This window comes from Anticarsia gemmatalis, chromosome 16 (assembly GCF_050436995.1).
Source record: "Anticarsia gemmatalis isolate Benzon Research Colony breed Stoneville strain chromosome 16, ilAntGemm2 primary, whole genome shotgun sequence".
Taxonomy (NCBI): domain Eukaryota; kingdom Metazoa; phylum Arthropoda; class Insecta; order Lepidoptera; family Erebidae; genus Anticarsia; species Anticarsia gemmatalis.
The window spans coordinates 1,000,886-1,016,354 of NC_134760.1; the positions used below are offsets into that span (position 1 = coordinate 1,000,886).

The 15,469-nt window shown below is 34.3% G+C and overlaps 2 protein-coding genes across 6 annotated transcripts in view; one reads left to right on the forward strand and one right to left on the reverse strand.

Moving 5' to 3' along the window:
• Positions 1-10,422, reverse strand: part of chico (insulin receptor substrate 1 chico) — a 41,795-nt gene extending 31,373 nt beyond the window's left edge. For 2 of the 5 annotated variants that reach the window (XM_076124445.1, XM_076124444.1), the window contains exon 1: positions 9,351-10,422. In XM_076124445.1, the coding sequence (XP_075980560.1) occupies positions 9,351-9,723 (373 nt within the window). In that variant the 5' untranslated portion in view covers positions 9,724-10,422. The remainder of the gene's footprint in view (positions 1-9,350) is intronic. The other 3 variants (XM_076124447.1, XM_076124446.1, XM_076124443.1) reach the window with 2 other exon arrangements.
• An 820-nt stretch (positions 10,423-11,242) lies between these two features.
• Dlg5 (MAGUK family member discs large 5) overlaps positions 11,243-15,469 on the forward strand; it is a 29,442-nt gene continuing 25,215 nt past the window's right edge. Inside the window, exons 1-7 of the mRNA XM_076124693.1 lie at positions 11,243-11,414; positions 11,817-11,871; positions 12,996-13,045; positions 13,460-13,761; positions 14,256-14,371; positions 14,638-14,763; positions 15,053-15,170. Of these exons, the coding sequence (XP_075980808.1) occupies positions 13,003-13,045; positions 13,460-13,761; positions 14,256-14,371; positions 14,638-14,763; positions 15,053-15,170 (705 nt within the window). The 5' untranslated portion in view covers positions 11,243-11,414; positions 11,817-11,871; positions 12,996-13,002. The remainder of the gene's footprint in view (positions 11,415-11,816; positions 11,872-12,995; positions 13,046-13,459; positions 13,762-14,255; positions 14,372-14,637; positions 14,764-15,052; positions 15,171-15,469) is intronic.

Consider the following 15,469-nt stretch of genomic DNA (forward strand, 5'->3'; position numbering starts at 1 on the left):
AGCTATCTATTTTATCTATTTGCTATTGTTTGTTTGGATTAGTTCAATTTTATAGCGATAGGGGGTATTGTTGGACTCTAGTGTCTATTCCGTATGACGGTTCAGGCTTTGGTCCACGATACCGACCAAATATGAGCTGCCAGGTTTTAACATCCCGTCTCTTGATATATCTATAAGCAATTCTCAAAAAAGTAAATTTCCCTTAAAGTAAAAGAATTAAAACCGGATTTTTGGTCTTTGAAAGTTACTTAAGAATATGGGGTTAGGATATCCAGGTTTATCTAATTTGCCTTTTATGACAGACGTAAAGAAGGTCCAGGAAATGTACCGCCCAATGCGGAGGCACCCAATGTTTTATTCATTTCATAAGGATACTATGATTACTTACTTTGACGCATAACTTAAAAAAGTAATTATCATATTTTTACGATTTTCGCCAGTTATTTATGGTCTAGGCACATAACACGTGGCCGTCCATTCATGTATTCTAACTACAACCTGTATTAACTACCTCTCATTTTAACTATAGTGTTATAACAATTTAAACATCTATCTATCTCTTTTATTTATTTTAAATAAAAAACTATTGACGTAAGTGGGTCGATATAAACGTCACGTATGAAAAAATAATACAGGTACTTTTAAGTTGTAATAGCAAATGTTTAATTAAATACTCGTATTTAAAGTTTTGTGACGCACTTCATTTCTATTTATAAGCTCGGCCGCTTTTGTCTACATAACTTTAAATGCTTTACCATGTCCAAATAAATAGTGAGTGGCTTTTATTGATTTTTTTCAAATTGTTTTTTTTTTCAAATACAATTTATTTATTGTATCCCAAACTAGCTAAGAATAAGCCTTGGCTTCGTTTGACGATTTTGTGTGATTTAAATAATCATTCATTCAAATCACTTAATTTCAAACAATATAAATTTGAAAATTGAGTCGCATAAGTTTGACTACGGGTCTCTATCCATCTCCCTGTTCATGAAAATGGGTTCAGCAATTTAATAGTGAAGGCATCATAGATAGACAAGACGGACACGAATAACAATGTTTTCTTTGACATTTCTGCTAGTTTGCACTAGCCGTCGTCGCATGCTGACTTGAGTTGATTCGCAATCAACGAATCTAAGTTAAGAAATATACGATTGGGTTAATCCCCGTATTACATCGGAATCTTCATATCGGAAAGTACTGAAGACTGAAGCCGCATTAAGTTCAAACGTTTTGGACTAGGTACCCGTGAATTCCCTTGTAATGATTGTTTACTGATAGATAAGTATATACTTATTACTGAGAATAATAAAGATAGATAATATAGGATTATATTGTTAGAAAGATTTTTTGAAATCAGTTTAAGTTCGGCAGTTTGAAGAAATCGTCATACTAATTAATTTTGACGGCCATGTACATATTAAATTAGTATAGAAGAAGGTAGGTATATGTACATAGTCATACTAATGTTGTTTACTTCAAACATATAGTAAACACAAAACAAATGCACCTAATGACTTCTCAGTATTATAGATCGGCACAAACATTTAATTGTTCTTTTGTAATACACCGTTCACCGCAAAATACATAAATAGGCATCAATTCTCAGAAGTGAGGGGTTATGTACGTCAACAGTGGTCAAATACCACTCTTGCGCAGGTTTGCCGGTGGTCTGATGACGTCATACGTGAGTAAATACTAAATAGGGATAAGCGTGGGTGTCAGGGATATAATGACATCGGCAAAGCATTAGCGAACGATTGTAAGGTGAAAAACTTCCGTTACTGATTAACTGATGACGAAAAGACAACGTAGAAATATGGAATTCGGTATGAAGACTCCTTAGTAAATGTAGAGGCGCACTAAGAGAGGATTTTTGGAAATTCTGATTCTACTCCGAAGAAGACAAAATTCCACGTGGGAAAAGCCGCGAGCGGAAAAAATAGTTCATATAATAAAATATGACGTTTAAACTTTATTTTCTTTCCTTAATAATTAAGGCAGTGATTAATTGTGTAGTGCCTCTTACATTTCTAGGCAACTAGGTAGACGCAAAATAGGAAAATAAATTGTTTTTTAGGTAATCTCCGGCCAGACTGATTTTTCCTTAAGATCTACCTAGAACAACCTAGAACCTAGGCGAATAACTTTGTTGGAATGTATGAAAATATTTATGTTTATCGTAGGAGGAATTTGCACTTAAAAATGACAATAAAATAGCAAAAGTTTCGATTGCAAACTTTCGAAACAATCCGGAAATATAAACAACAAATACACGGGCTAAGTAATTAATTAAACTACGTACTGAACTGTCGACAGTAAACAAAGTAAAATAAACAACAATCTTGCATAATAAAGTTCAATATATCAATAAAACAAATATTATTTACTCACTTTATCAATATTTGTTGTTTTCAACGAATTACGTAATAACTAGATACGAGTGTAATAGACTGACTTTGTGGTACGAGCGATATCTTCGCTTGGAATCACGAGATCTTTTATTTGATTCCCAATTATGTTTGCATTTTTTACAAATTCAAAAATTAAACTACCTCTGGCGCGGTCCGTAATGTAAGCGAATATTAATCTTGAGGTATCGGGTTCGACTCCTGGGTCCCAAAATAAAGTTTGGTTTTCGGTATTCGGAATTTGGTAACCGTCATATGGTAAAAGGCTCGACCCTTTTACATGGGACATGGAAAACTACATATTCAGGAAAAACAGGCGAGGTGTAATAAATTTAAACATCAACGTGTCTTTATTATCGAACTATCACTATAAACCTAAAAGTTTAGAAACCTTTTACTGGGCGATGTTAAAACTCAATATTTATGAGAAAACGAGAAAAACATGTTTATGAACTACTTAAATAACAACTAGCTAATGTCTACGACTTCGCCCACGAGTATCTTTTATTTTACATATTATCACCAGTTTTCCAGGAAAACATCGTGAGGGAATCTTTGCATGCATAAAAGTTCTTGAAGGAAAATAAAGTGCCCAACCCTCACTTGACCAGCACCTCAAGACTCGATCCCTATTCCAATTGTGTCAAGAAGATCAGTAACCACGTGTTATACAGTTTAAAAAGTACATATTGTATCCTAAAGTTTATTCTGACAAAAATCGGCTCAGTACGTTAGCTGTACAGACAAACAATACGCAAGTACAGATTTAAATGAGATACACAAATATGTAATATAACATCGCAACGTGTCAAACAAACAGTGTCATTTGTGTGCATCAATAAACAATTCATCACTGAACACACTAATTAATTAACAAACAAATACGAGACTAATTTATGTTTGTTTTCACTTCACGTCGTCGAAACGTGAGACGGTCAGAGTATTATTATGTACCCAAATAAAAACCTTAGAGATATAAAAAGATGACAATAATAATGTCCTTTGGCAGTAGGGTTGCCAGATCCAAGGTGATCATTTCCTTAATATTACTGGGGCCACGATCGGAATTTCCTAAACATTTCTGGAGTCACGACTATGCTAAGTAGAAATAACCAAAAAAAAGGTTCATAATCGGACTTTTGCAGACGTACTGTCGTAACTTTGTAAAAAACTAGTCTTTCTTCATCCCGGGACTGGAAAGTAAAATTACGGGGCACGGGACCACACGCAAAATTCCGGGACAATCCCGGAAATCCGGGCCATCCGTCAAAACTATTTGATAGGTGTGACCAGTTTTATTGAAACTAGCCATTTGCGCTGAATTATCTCCTACCTTTATAATGGTCAAGTGCGCAATACAAAAGTACACTCTTTATCCCCACGGGACCAAGGACGATGTTCCGACAAATGAGAGGGAACTCACAAAAGCATTCAAGTGGCCATCCAAATGATAAAGTTACTATTACAAAACTTGATTTTGTATCATTTATCCCCGGTTTCCTAGGTAAATTTAGCGGTAGTTTATCTATCCAATAGCGTTTAAACTCATATAAAAAAACGCTACCGCTAAATGTACTCAGACACCGAGCAATAGCCTACTTCCTGTTTTAATTTATACAAATAACTAGCAAATCAAAAGCAACAACTCGCTATGGAACCTCTTCATTCATACAACCACCTATTAATATGCTAATAGGTAACCCAAGTATAGCAGAAGCCTTGCCATTTTGGTATGCGATTCAAAGAAACTGATTAGTCATTACAGGTAGTACGGTTTTCCTCCTAAATTACCAAGTATAAGGAGTAAGGACCCTGAAGTTAATTTGGAAAGTGGTCACCTTGCCTTATACTTAGCGTTCACTGAGACGGTTTCCCCGATTGAGAATTGAGATTGTACTTTGGGTAATTCACGAACAATTGTTGCTAATTTAAGCGTTATTTATGGACCTGGTTTTTACTTTCGTAAATCTTTATAGGGTCGAAATACGAATCAGGAAGTACGCTTTCTGCATTTTTAAAATACTTTGGGTATTCCCTAAAGTACTCGGTTTCTACTGGTTACATTACTAAAATCGTAATTCTGGTATGAGAAGCTTCCCGCATTCCATAATGCTATTATCTGCCCAAGAGATGGTAGAAAACACACCCCTTGACCAAAGAGGCGTTGAAGAGGCTTTGACGTAGTATCTGCCCACCCCATGCCAATAAAGCATGTTGTGACAAAAATAAAAGTCCAAAATAAAATACTGCGAAGTTATGCGAACATCCCCCGCTTACGACGCACACCCACGGGTGGTAATAGGGATCCAATTCAACGAGGCTACGGCGCAACAACTTTGAAGGTCGCACAACAAAAATAACTTTTGTAAACAACACGAGGGTAACCTACTAATTATTTTTCTTCCTTTAGTGGGATCAGGCAGGAAAGTGATAGGATTAACTTAAGAGCCTGCTACCACGTAATAAAAAAATCCGGTAACCGCAGTTTTGTATTGATTTTTGTTCCGGAGCCTTAGCAAAGAATCTGCATTTCTCTGGAAGCAATCTTGATCCAATACGCTAGTTGCTGTATTTTATTTGAAACTTCAGATTGCTAAAAGACTCAGTAAAATTAACAGTAAAGTAGGTACCTAGTTAATTACTTTTTTGTAACATATTATATGTAACTGAATCATTAGATACCCGAAGTTTAGACTTTTGAAAACCCGCGGATCTGAAGTAGACTAACTATTACGCAGCGGTTAGCGGGTTCCATCGATGTATAGTCCTTCTACTACTACAATTAGCCTATAATTTATCACGTCTTCGGTAAAGTATGAGTGAGCAAATTTGATTTACTTTCGTTCAGTAACTGTTTGTATATTCGGCCTTAGCGATATCAGTAAAGGCGCCAAATTGATATACATTCGCACGTGCTTGATAAAAAACTAGGCTTGGAATAATACCTATTCATATGACATAGTAATCAATATCGACGAAAAAAATACAGTTCAAACTGAAACTTTAAATTGAATTTCTAGGAACTCGTATGACAGGTCTATATTCGGGAAATTCCCGCCTATAACCTAAGCAGTTAAACAACAAAAAGTTTCTAGTACAGTCCGTTACGTCATTACACAGTAATGAATGACTATGACGATTATTATTTACTCATTGTTTATTTTAAACGTGCCCTTCGCAGTTAGAATCAAAACAAGCGATGACCTCTAGACTCGTGTGAAAAGGGCGATACGTAACTCAGCGCTATTAAGATTAATGATAGCGATTTTCGTATGTTTATACACAGCATCTCGGTATTGGCGGGTGAATGACCGCTTCTTACGTACGCACATAAATTTCCATAGTACCTACGTGATTATAAGCCTTTTTATGGAATGTTAATAGTCGTTTATTATTGTAATTTTGTCGTATTTGTATTTATGAGAAGTATTAGGGCTTTTAGAGGGCGCCACTTAGGCAGACGGTATTTATTTTAAACAGTTTTTGAGTTGTTATTTTGTGAATGAACGAGAATTCGAGTTATAACTTATAGGTTTGTTATCCCGTCTTATCTTAATGGTAATGCTGTATTATAAATGTAAATGCTTAATATTTGTTAATTAGTTAGCTCATCAAAAATTCAAATAGGTACCTAGCTACTCTTGCTAGGTATTTAAATCTCTGTTTAACTAATATTTCAGTGAGGTAGATCGAAAATAATACCAACTCGTAGCTGAGATAGATTGAAAAAAACAAATGAATAAGAAGAAAAGATGCTACATAAACTAGGTAGGTATATGAACTCTCCGCAACTTTGAAATTATTTTAATATTTTTCCTTAGTAAATAGAAATAGAAAATATTCAAACAAATGCTATGCTACCTATAAGAATTAATGCTTAATAGAAAAAATATCAGATTCATTGTACTATAGTCCTTGCAAGATGCCTTAAAAACTAGCTATGTATTATTGTAGGCCTAGAGATCTTAATATGAGCTAACCCTACAAGTAAGTAGCCGAAAAACCAAAAGTAGTTTGATGCAACAGTAGTTGATGGGTGTCAACACAATTATTTTGAGATTCGAATTAATTGTAGTGATCAAGATGCTGTGTAGTTAAAATATACAGTACAATAGTGTGGAATGTGTGGCTAAAACTCTGAATTTAACAAACTAGCTATGAACATATCTAGAAATAATAAGAAATACTAGTATTTTAAACAATTAATTAGGTACCAAGTAAAAATGTTTTCATATATTCCTTTTTGTACCAACATTAAAGAATACCCAAATATTTATAAAAGGTACATCTGTGCAAATATAATTGTTCTTAAAAGACATAAAACAAGATATCTGTTAAACAGGCGGGTCATGTTCAGTTAATTTGTACGGACAGGTGATGAGGTGACTCAGTTACGGATTGCACCATTCATGAAATCTTATTGAAATCTACTATACGAGTTTTTACCTTTGTGTGACCGACATAACAGGATGAATACAGTTATTTTGTTCTATTTTATATGTAATAGAAAAATCTAGGAGATTAAATTTTAGCTAGCATTTGAAACCTTAGTTCCCAGTTTTAAAATGTAACATTTCTAATCTGAATCATTCTAATATTGTATGAATTTTTTCTCTATCTTATGAACATTTTGTTTTTTAACATACCTATTTGGTTTTTTACCTATATTAAACTAAGGCTTTAATGACCTACTACAGTGAAGACCCAGTAACTTGAAATAATGTAAATATATAGTGCTTTCACAATAAATTGGTTTGCTTTATTTTTTTTGCTCTTAAATAAAATATTGCTTTAAATAATTAATAATATTCAACAAGTAAGTAATTGTGGTATTGTAATCATGTGAAAATTTATAGTACAATTAATTTAATTTATTATGCTATTATTTTTCACAATAATAATTAATAAATCAAAGTGAATTTATTAATTACACACACCTGCATTGAATTTTATTGTGCTTTTTATTAGGTATATTATTTATTTACTCATTCATCCACAGGCTATAAATCATTAAGTTCTCGTGTTTATTCTAACCTTCAGGACATAAACTAAGTACATCTTAGAAGTACCAATAATATATTTATCTACCTACCTAACCTATCCTATATTTTGCCATTAACCAACCTAGGTAAAACGCTTTTAAAATGTTTTAATGTAAATTTATGAAAATTGCCCTAAATACTATGAAGAATTAGATCACAATAGCATAAGAATGCAGAGTGTAAGACCATGAATCAGGTCTTTTTATGCAGTGGGATGACACAGGTTACCTGTAAGAGTAAATACCTTTGACCATTACACATTATAAATTTAAAAACTACTATAAAAACCTACATGTATCAAATAATTAGTTTCTCCAACATGATTCATCATATTTTACTATCTTATATGATTTACATAAAAATAATGTCCTTGATATGTAAAAATTTAAACCTCTTAGCCAATTGTGAGAACAATTTCACAATCACTTATAATATTACACTTAAGTGGTTGGTGTTAATGAAAGTTCTTAATTGTTTATTTTAACTGACAATTTTTTATACTGTTATTGTTATAAGTACATGTTGTATTTAGTTATGTAAGTTTATTTAATGTAAAGCTGTTTTTTATTATTATTTGTAATAAATATTTTTTGTTAACTGCTATGTTAAGCTTTGTAAAAGAAAAGTATTATTATACAGATGAAATCATTTCTAAATAAAATATATGTGTTGTACCTACGTAAAACTGGATTAACACACTAGGTAATTCAGATTCTAAATCTGTTAACTTTTGTACAAAGTTTTTAAAATTGTATAGATGTTGATGCTACCAAAAAGGTTCCAAAATAAGTAAGAAGAACTAGCCAAAACGTCAAGGAACTAAAATGTTGTTTTTACACTGAAAAGTTTTATGAAATGCCTGTTCTGATTAAAAATTTATATGAAAGAAATATTTTATTTTCTCGCTTGTATCTAAGATATCAAATGTATTATACTATACAGAGTATAGATAGATATTATAGTAGGTAATTTCAACCTCTATAGCAGACTAGTTATAGACAGTATCCAAAAGGGGCAGACATACCTAATAATAAATACCTAATTATGTGTTATCAATGTTTATCAGTAATTCATTTAGAGAGTTGAATTTTTCTAAACAGAACAATATAGGAACAAAGATAGGTAATGGAATTCTAAAGTGTAGAAGAAATGAATAAACCTCTATATTATAGGTTATCTCATTTTGTTTTATTAGATACCAATATCATTGAAAAATTGTGTGAAATCATTGGCTATTCAATTCATTCATAATAATAATTTACATTATTGAGCCTACCTACTACACTAGAGAAAAATAGGTAAGTCACATTTTGTAAGATTCTGGAGATAGGTTCCTAGCGAAATGTTGTGTATGTTTACTTAAAGGTCACTAGAATACTCATAATAGTAGCAAAAATAAATAAAATATGTAAACAATGCAGTCTTAAACAGTATTCCACACTTTATGCAGTAACATGGTAACCTGGTAGTTACCTAACTGTATTGGAGCACACCTTTAACTAGTCAGAAGAAAAACACTGACAAATAAATGCTAAAGTTTCTAATAAGCAGGTTTTTCTATTATAGTGGTACAAATATGCAACAGTAGAATAAGACTTTTTGCAAAGAATGCCAATCTCTGCAGTTAGCATAGCTAGAATGCATAACTCATGTGTGTATCAAAATGATATTCTAGGAATTTTTAGATAAAACCTAGGCATAACATCTTGTATAACTTAATTTATTATACAATTACATTTTAATGGCACATGTTGTGGCATTCTTATCAGAATTAATCAGATATCTGAGTATTTTTCTCATCTGAAGCTGACATTACTTCCTACATAACCTTAAACCAGCATGTACTCATGTTTTAGTAAACACTGGCGAAAAAATCAATAACAATGTGTGCAGTACTCACGTATGGGGTGCAGGAGCTCCTCGCTGGCGTCGTCGGAGCGGTGCTGCTTGAGGATGGCGGTGAGCCAGGCGTGCAGCTCCTGCTCGTTCTCCGCCACGATGCAGAACTGCTCCTCGCGCGTGAACAGCGCGATCACATGCTTCTGCTTCAGGTCCAAGCGCCGCATTATGTTGTAGCAACTCTTGAGCGCCAGCACGCGCCGCGCCGACGCTCCCGCCCGAAACTTCTTCTCCGACTCATAGTACTCCAACCTCGCCGAACAGTCTGTGGTCTCCGCGCGCAGCACGAAGAACTTCTTCTTCATAGTCTTCAACTTCCTCAGGTGCCCTTGGCGCACCACGGCACCCGCGCCCCCGCCGACACTGGCCGACATCACTCCTGCATCCCAGTCCCGCGGCTAACGACTCTGGCACATGCCAACCGATAACCTTGAAGTTGTTTACACCGATGATGAAAGTCACCCTAATAAACGACGAATAGTAAAACACCGTCGGCGGACACGCGCCACGACTAAAAATACTTACAATAATCACCATATAGTGCGTAAATAGTACCTCGTTATGATAAATCGAACGGCGTAACGAATCCGACGTAGTACCATAAGAATTTATTCCGTGGGCAGAGCCGCGCTGATTTCTCACTAACACGATAACACTAATGTTAAAAATCTTATCTTTGCGAAATAATCATAATACATCAACAACAAACACTATTTCAATCCATAATTTGGTACGCTCGCTGTTACACTCGCGGTCATTCACAGACACTCGAGTTTAGAAAGAGATAAAATCATTCATAGTAAACGTAATCCGCACGCCCTTCCGTAGGTACGCAGGGCATGGAAGTCATGCCGTGGTCATGCCTTGCGACATCAAAACATTCGATTTTTCCGCTATCACACACTGCTAACATACACCACTGTTTTGCAAACCGTTACAAATGATATACTAGCAAATGTTTTTGTGTTTGACCACTTAATTTATAAAAAAACACGTATTTGCGCCTCGTTTTTTATTGGCTCTTCACTATTGCGTGTCATTTATTTGTACGACGAAATAGTACTCCGTCTAACTATGTATACGGCGTGTTATCTTTATATGTTTGTCGCGTTACAACTAACCAATCACAGCGCGGTATTCCACTACGGAATAAAACATGTCTTATATCGTCTAATAGAATTTTCGTGCTATTTTATTATTAGCCAATCATAGTCTACGATTCCTAAGCTGTAGCATCGATTGTGATGAGACCGTATACTGCAAAAAGTATAGACTAACGTATACATTGAATAATATGTGAGAAACCTTAATAACGATGAAGATTTTATTTCAAGATTATATTTTTGACTTAAAAAATCTTTCAGCAGTTTTTTTTTTGGCTAGTTAAACCTCTGTAATAGCTTATTGTTCAAATTAAAAACTATATCAGCAGAGATTTCATAAGAATAGAATCTACAAGGGGGAAATTTATTTTTATTACACCTGCTAATCTTATTCTTGTGTCATCCTAGCCATCTTAGTAGCTTTTGATAAGCTGCTTTTAAATTTTTTGAGTATTGTTATAGCTAAAATTTAACGCTATTAATTGCGACGATTACGGCCCTAGATGTGGAACGTGGACTTTGACAGCACATTGCAGCACATATCCCGTTTGGATACACCTGTAGCATATTTTAAATCTCACCAACATTTTTCTTATGAATAATTTCAATGTCCCTACTTATGAGGCTGGTAATTTTTCTGTAATGATAATACGTTTTAAAGTTAACACCTGTTTAAAGTATATCTGTTATGGGTTTGGAAGATAAACACAGACTTTATTAGCATTTTTTCAGACAGATTATGTTAGTGCGTATCCGATCGTGCATGGTGACACTGGTTCAATATGTCCGACGTCCGTCATTCATTCATTCATTTGCCTTGCTAAAAAAGGTATAGAAACGAGAAATGTTGGCAAATTAGTGACGATAATACGTGTTATCTTTCTTGTTCAAGTTATTATTGCTTTTGTTTTACTTAAATACTTATGAATCGGGACGCTCATTGATGATTATGTGCCGCTTTGGTAATACTCAATATGTTTACATTGTGAAATAAGTTCGTAGACAGTTCTGTCGCCGTGAAAACCTTATTCACAGCGAAAGGAGAGTTTTTTTGTTGAGCTTACTGTGTTTGATAAGTGATTTGGGTGTGAGGGGACGTTGATAGACCGTGTCTGTGTACTGTTAGTCGATAATTGTGTAGTACAAAGGTGTTGCATGTTTCGTTGTTCATCGGTCGTGTGCAATCGCAACAGCCGAGCTTGTGCGGTGCAATTTTGTAATAGTCATTAGAGCGTAGAAAATATGTCAAGTGGATTGACCCCTCTAAATATTCTAATTTTACAGTAATCTGTTTTCCTAGACGTCGTGTTATCTGTGTACAATCAAGTTAGCTAAATGGTTTATAGTTGTTATATGTTTAACAGGTCCGAAAGTTGAACAGTGAAGTGGAACAATGGATGTTAAATTCTAATCAATAAGGTAATAACAGTTTGTTTTTATTAGTTGTTGTGTGATTGTGTTGGGTAATGGAAGAAACTTGGGCAGTCAGTGTAAAAAGTGTTTTTGTTATAACATTGGTGTATTGTAGTGTAAAAACTGGGTGTTTTGTAAGTGATTGTACTTGTGGCTACATAACACTTGCACTGGTGTGAAGTAACACTCTCAAATTATGTTTGTTTGCTTGTTGAAATATTGTTGGTAGTAAACAGTTATTATATATTTGTAAATACATTGCTACTGTAGTACTACAGTGACTCATATGATTTTATCAAATAAACATAATCTTTGTGCCGCATATGACAACAATGTTTGAAGTCAGCTTATTTTGAAGGCCATTTGAAGCTTATAAGCAACAATTTCATTATAATAATATTAACAAATCAGCAAATTTTGACACATTATATGGAGGACTAGACTTCTGTTTAAGTTATTGTTTTAGCTATTCAATATCAAGAACACTACTTTCATTCGTGGATATGTAGTATTTCTATACTCAAAACTGATGACGATATTGATAAAAAAGTTTTATTGAATTCTGTCTACTGAGATAAGTGCATTACAATATGTATGTTGAAATATGAACTTGTTTGTAAAAGTTTCAATCCAATGGCCATCATAATACCCATGTAAATTATGCATAAAAATCTTTTTTAGACTACTTTTATTGTTATAAATTATCTCTAGATATAATAAGAATACATTATAAAGATTCCAAAGTGTTATAATATTGCTACACCTACGAACATTCTTTATGATATTATTAGCCATGAATGGAAAGTAACAATAAAATACTGAATCTAATACTTATTGTGTTTCTCACAATAGTTCTCAGGTCTTAGGTGAAATTGTCTGAATTCCTATCTTTCTATACATACACTATACAAGGTTCAACTGTCTATAACTATAACATAACAGTTATTAATAAACCTAGCATAAGATAGTAACAGTAAAACCTCTGTATACATTTCTTCTTCATTATTAACCCAAGCTGTCCCATTGTTGGGCAAAGGTCTTCCCCAAAAACTTCTGAACTTTGTACTTAAGTAAAATTTTTGTTTACTTTTGAAGACAAGATTCATGATAAAAAATCTGTTTTGTTTCAGATATATTATGGCATCTGGGACATCATCTTTAGAGAGTAATGGCAGTAATGGTAAGTTAATAAACAAATATTTTAGCTCCTAGTTCAGCTAAAATGTAAACTTTTCAGTACTAGATGTGCATGCGTCAAGCCGAGCTTTTTAAATATCCATTATTGCCCTTGCCTAAAAGCATCATCTGTTACATGTGTAACATTAAAGGTTTTAATATTTTATGTATAAACTCTTTTCTAACGTTCCCCCTAAAGTAATAGCCGATACATTTTTCGACAGATACGTCAGACCCTTTTTGCGCCTTGTAGATTGTTAACCTCTGCCACATAGGAGCTTATCAAATGTATCAGGAAGATATTAATCTTTTCATTCATCTTGAATTTTTTTGAAATGTAATTAAACAGCAGTGAGCAAGTAGCTTGTAACTGCATTTGCACCCACAAATAAAAAACTTAAACTTATATCTCTTTCAGAATCGATATCCCACAATTACGTGAGCCAGGAGCGCCACAACACAACCCAACTACCAACAATCCCAATACCAATAGAATATGACGTACTAACTTCAAACCAGTGCTATGAGAAGCAGAACTACACAGTGAAGTCTCACGGTGCCCACGTTATGAGCGGCCCGTATGAGCCGCTGCAGTATGACGTCATCAACAAACAGACCAATGAGAGCTTGAAGCAGCAATGCGAGAAGGCGTTGCATGATTTGAATCATTTGAGACGACAGCATACTGAGACGTCGCGGAGGTGCGAACATGTTATGAAGGTACGTTTCTTAGCTACATAATATTATAAACTAGCTGACTCGCGCAACTTCGCTAGCGTCACAAGAGAGAATGGGTCAAAATTTTCCTCGTTTTTGTAACATTTTTTACTGGTACTCTGCTCCTATTGGTTGTAGCGTGATGATATAGCACGTTCAAACAAACAAACAAAGAAACAAACAAACAAACTCTTCAGCTTTATAATATTAGTATAGATTATTCGTTTTTAAAACAGTACGGCGCTTTTTCATAGCTATGATAGAAACGATCTACCAGTAAGATTACGTAACGTATACGTGTATACGTACACGTTCGAACGTACGCCATAAGGAGCGGGTCGGTTTGGAGATTCGTGCACTGAAACTACGAATTTATTTTGCAAATAGTACTTTCAGTGTAGAAGTTCAAGGCCTCAATAGTTTCAAAGTTATTTCCTACAAATTCCTTTCTGGATTATGAGAGATAGAAGTAGTTTTAACAAGTTCTGTTGTTTCAGGAGTTGGAGTACTTCCGCGGCCAGCACCGAGCAGCGATGAACCAGCTGGACGCATCCGCGCAGGAGACCACCAGCCTCCGCGGCAAATATGGAGAACTGCTCAGTGATAATCAACGGTAAACATAACACACATACTTTTTACGTGTTAATGTGTGGAATGTTTTTTGTTCATAAATTGATCCTTATTTGTCTTAGTGTAATGACTTCAGGAATACTAAACAAAGTGTATTTTGTGTCCGTTATTTTTAGTCATATTTGTAAAGTCATAATGAGCTAAATGGGCTGTATTTGTAAAGGTCTAGAAAAAAACAGTCGTCATGTAAAATCGACTCATAACATCTAACACTAAAAAATAACTTTTTGTTTGTCTCTTTGTCCATAGTCTGGAGCGTGAAGTCCAGCATCTTCAACAGAACAGCAACCCAGAGAGCAGTTCAGACGCGTTAGTACAACACACACTTAGAAAATACGAAGCACTTAAAGAAGAACTCGAATGCTTTCAGAAAAGGTAAGATAGTTATAATAATAAAGCATTTTAGGGAGAAAATTGTCGATATATAGAAACTTAGTCGCTCAACCGCAATACAGACATCTTAGAGCAGAGAGATATAGTGGACAAATTGTAAACTTAAACTATAAATCATATTTTTTTTGTATGTACAGCGATAAAAAATGTGTGGTCATTTCTTTTGAGAAATCGTGAAAATTTTCCTAATGCTTTTTGTTCGTACGTATACGTAGTTACGTGTACGTATACGTTGATCTGAAAGTAACGTATACTATGTTCATTGTTACAGATACGATGATCTAATAGAGAACCACAACACAACATTAGAAAAGCTACGTAGCGTACAAGACGAGAACAGCAGACTGAAAACACAATGCCACGACCTCACACAAGAGAGAAATGCTGTGGTGAGTTGCGATCTATACTTCTTATGACTTGACCCTTGTTATTTTAGATTTTATAAAAATCGGATCTTGCCATACTCGAAAGTTTTAAATTTTTAATTTCTATTGGTTTTACCACAAAAGCGACATAGCATGTTTTCTTCACAAATCATAGGTTAATCAAATGAGGGTTAAATACTTATATTGATTTTTGCGTATCTCGATTCAGATTTCTGATTTTGATTCATCAGATGTTTAATATACAACGTGCTGCTCCAATGGCTTATTTCCTTCAACCTATGGGTAGGGTTAGGGTTTAGCAA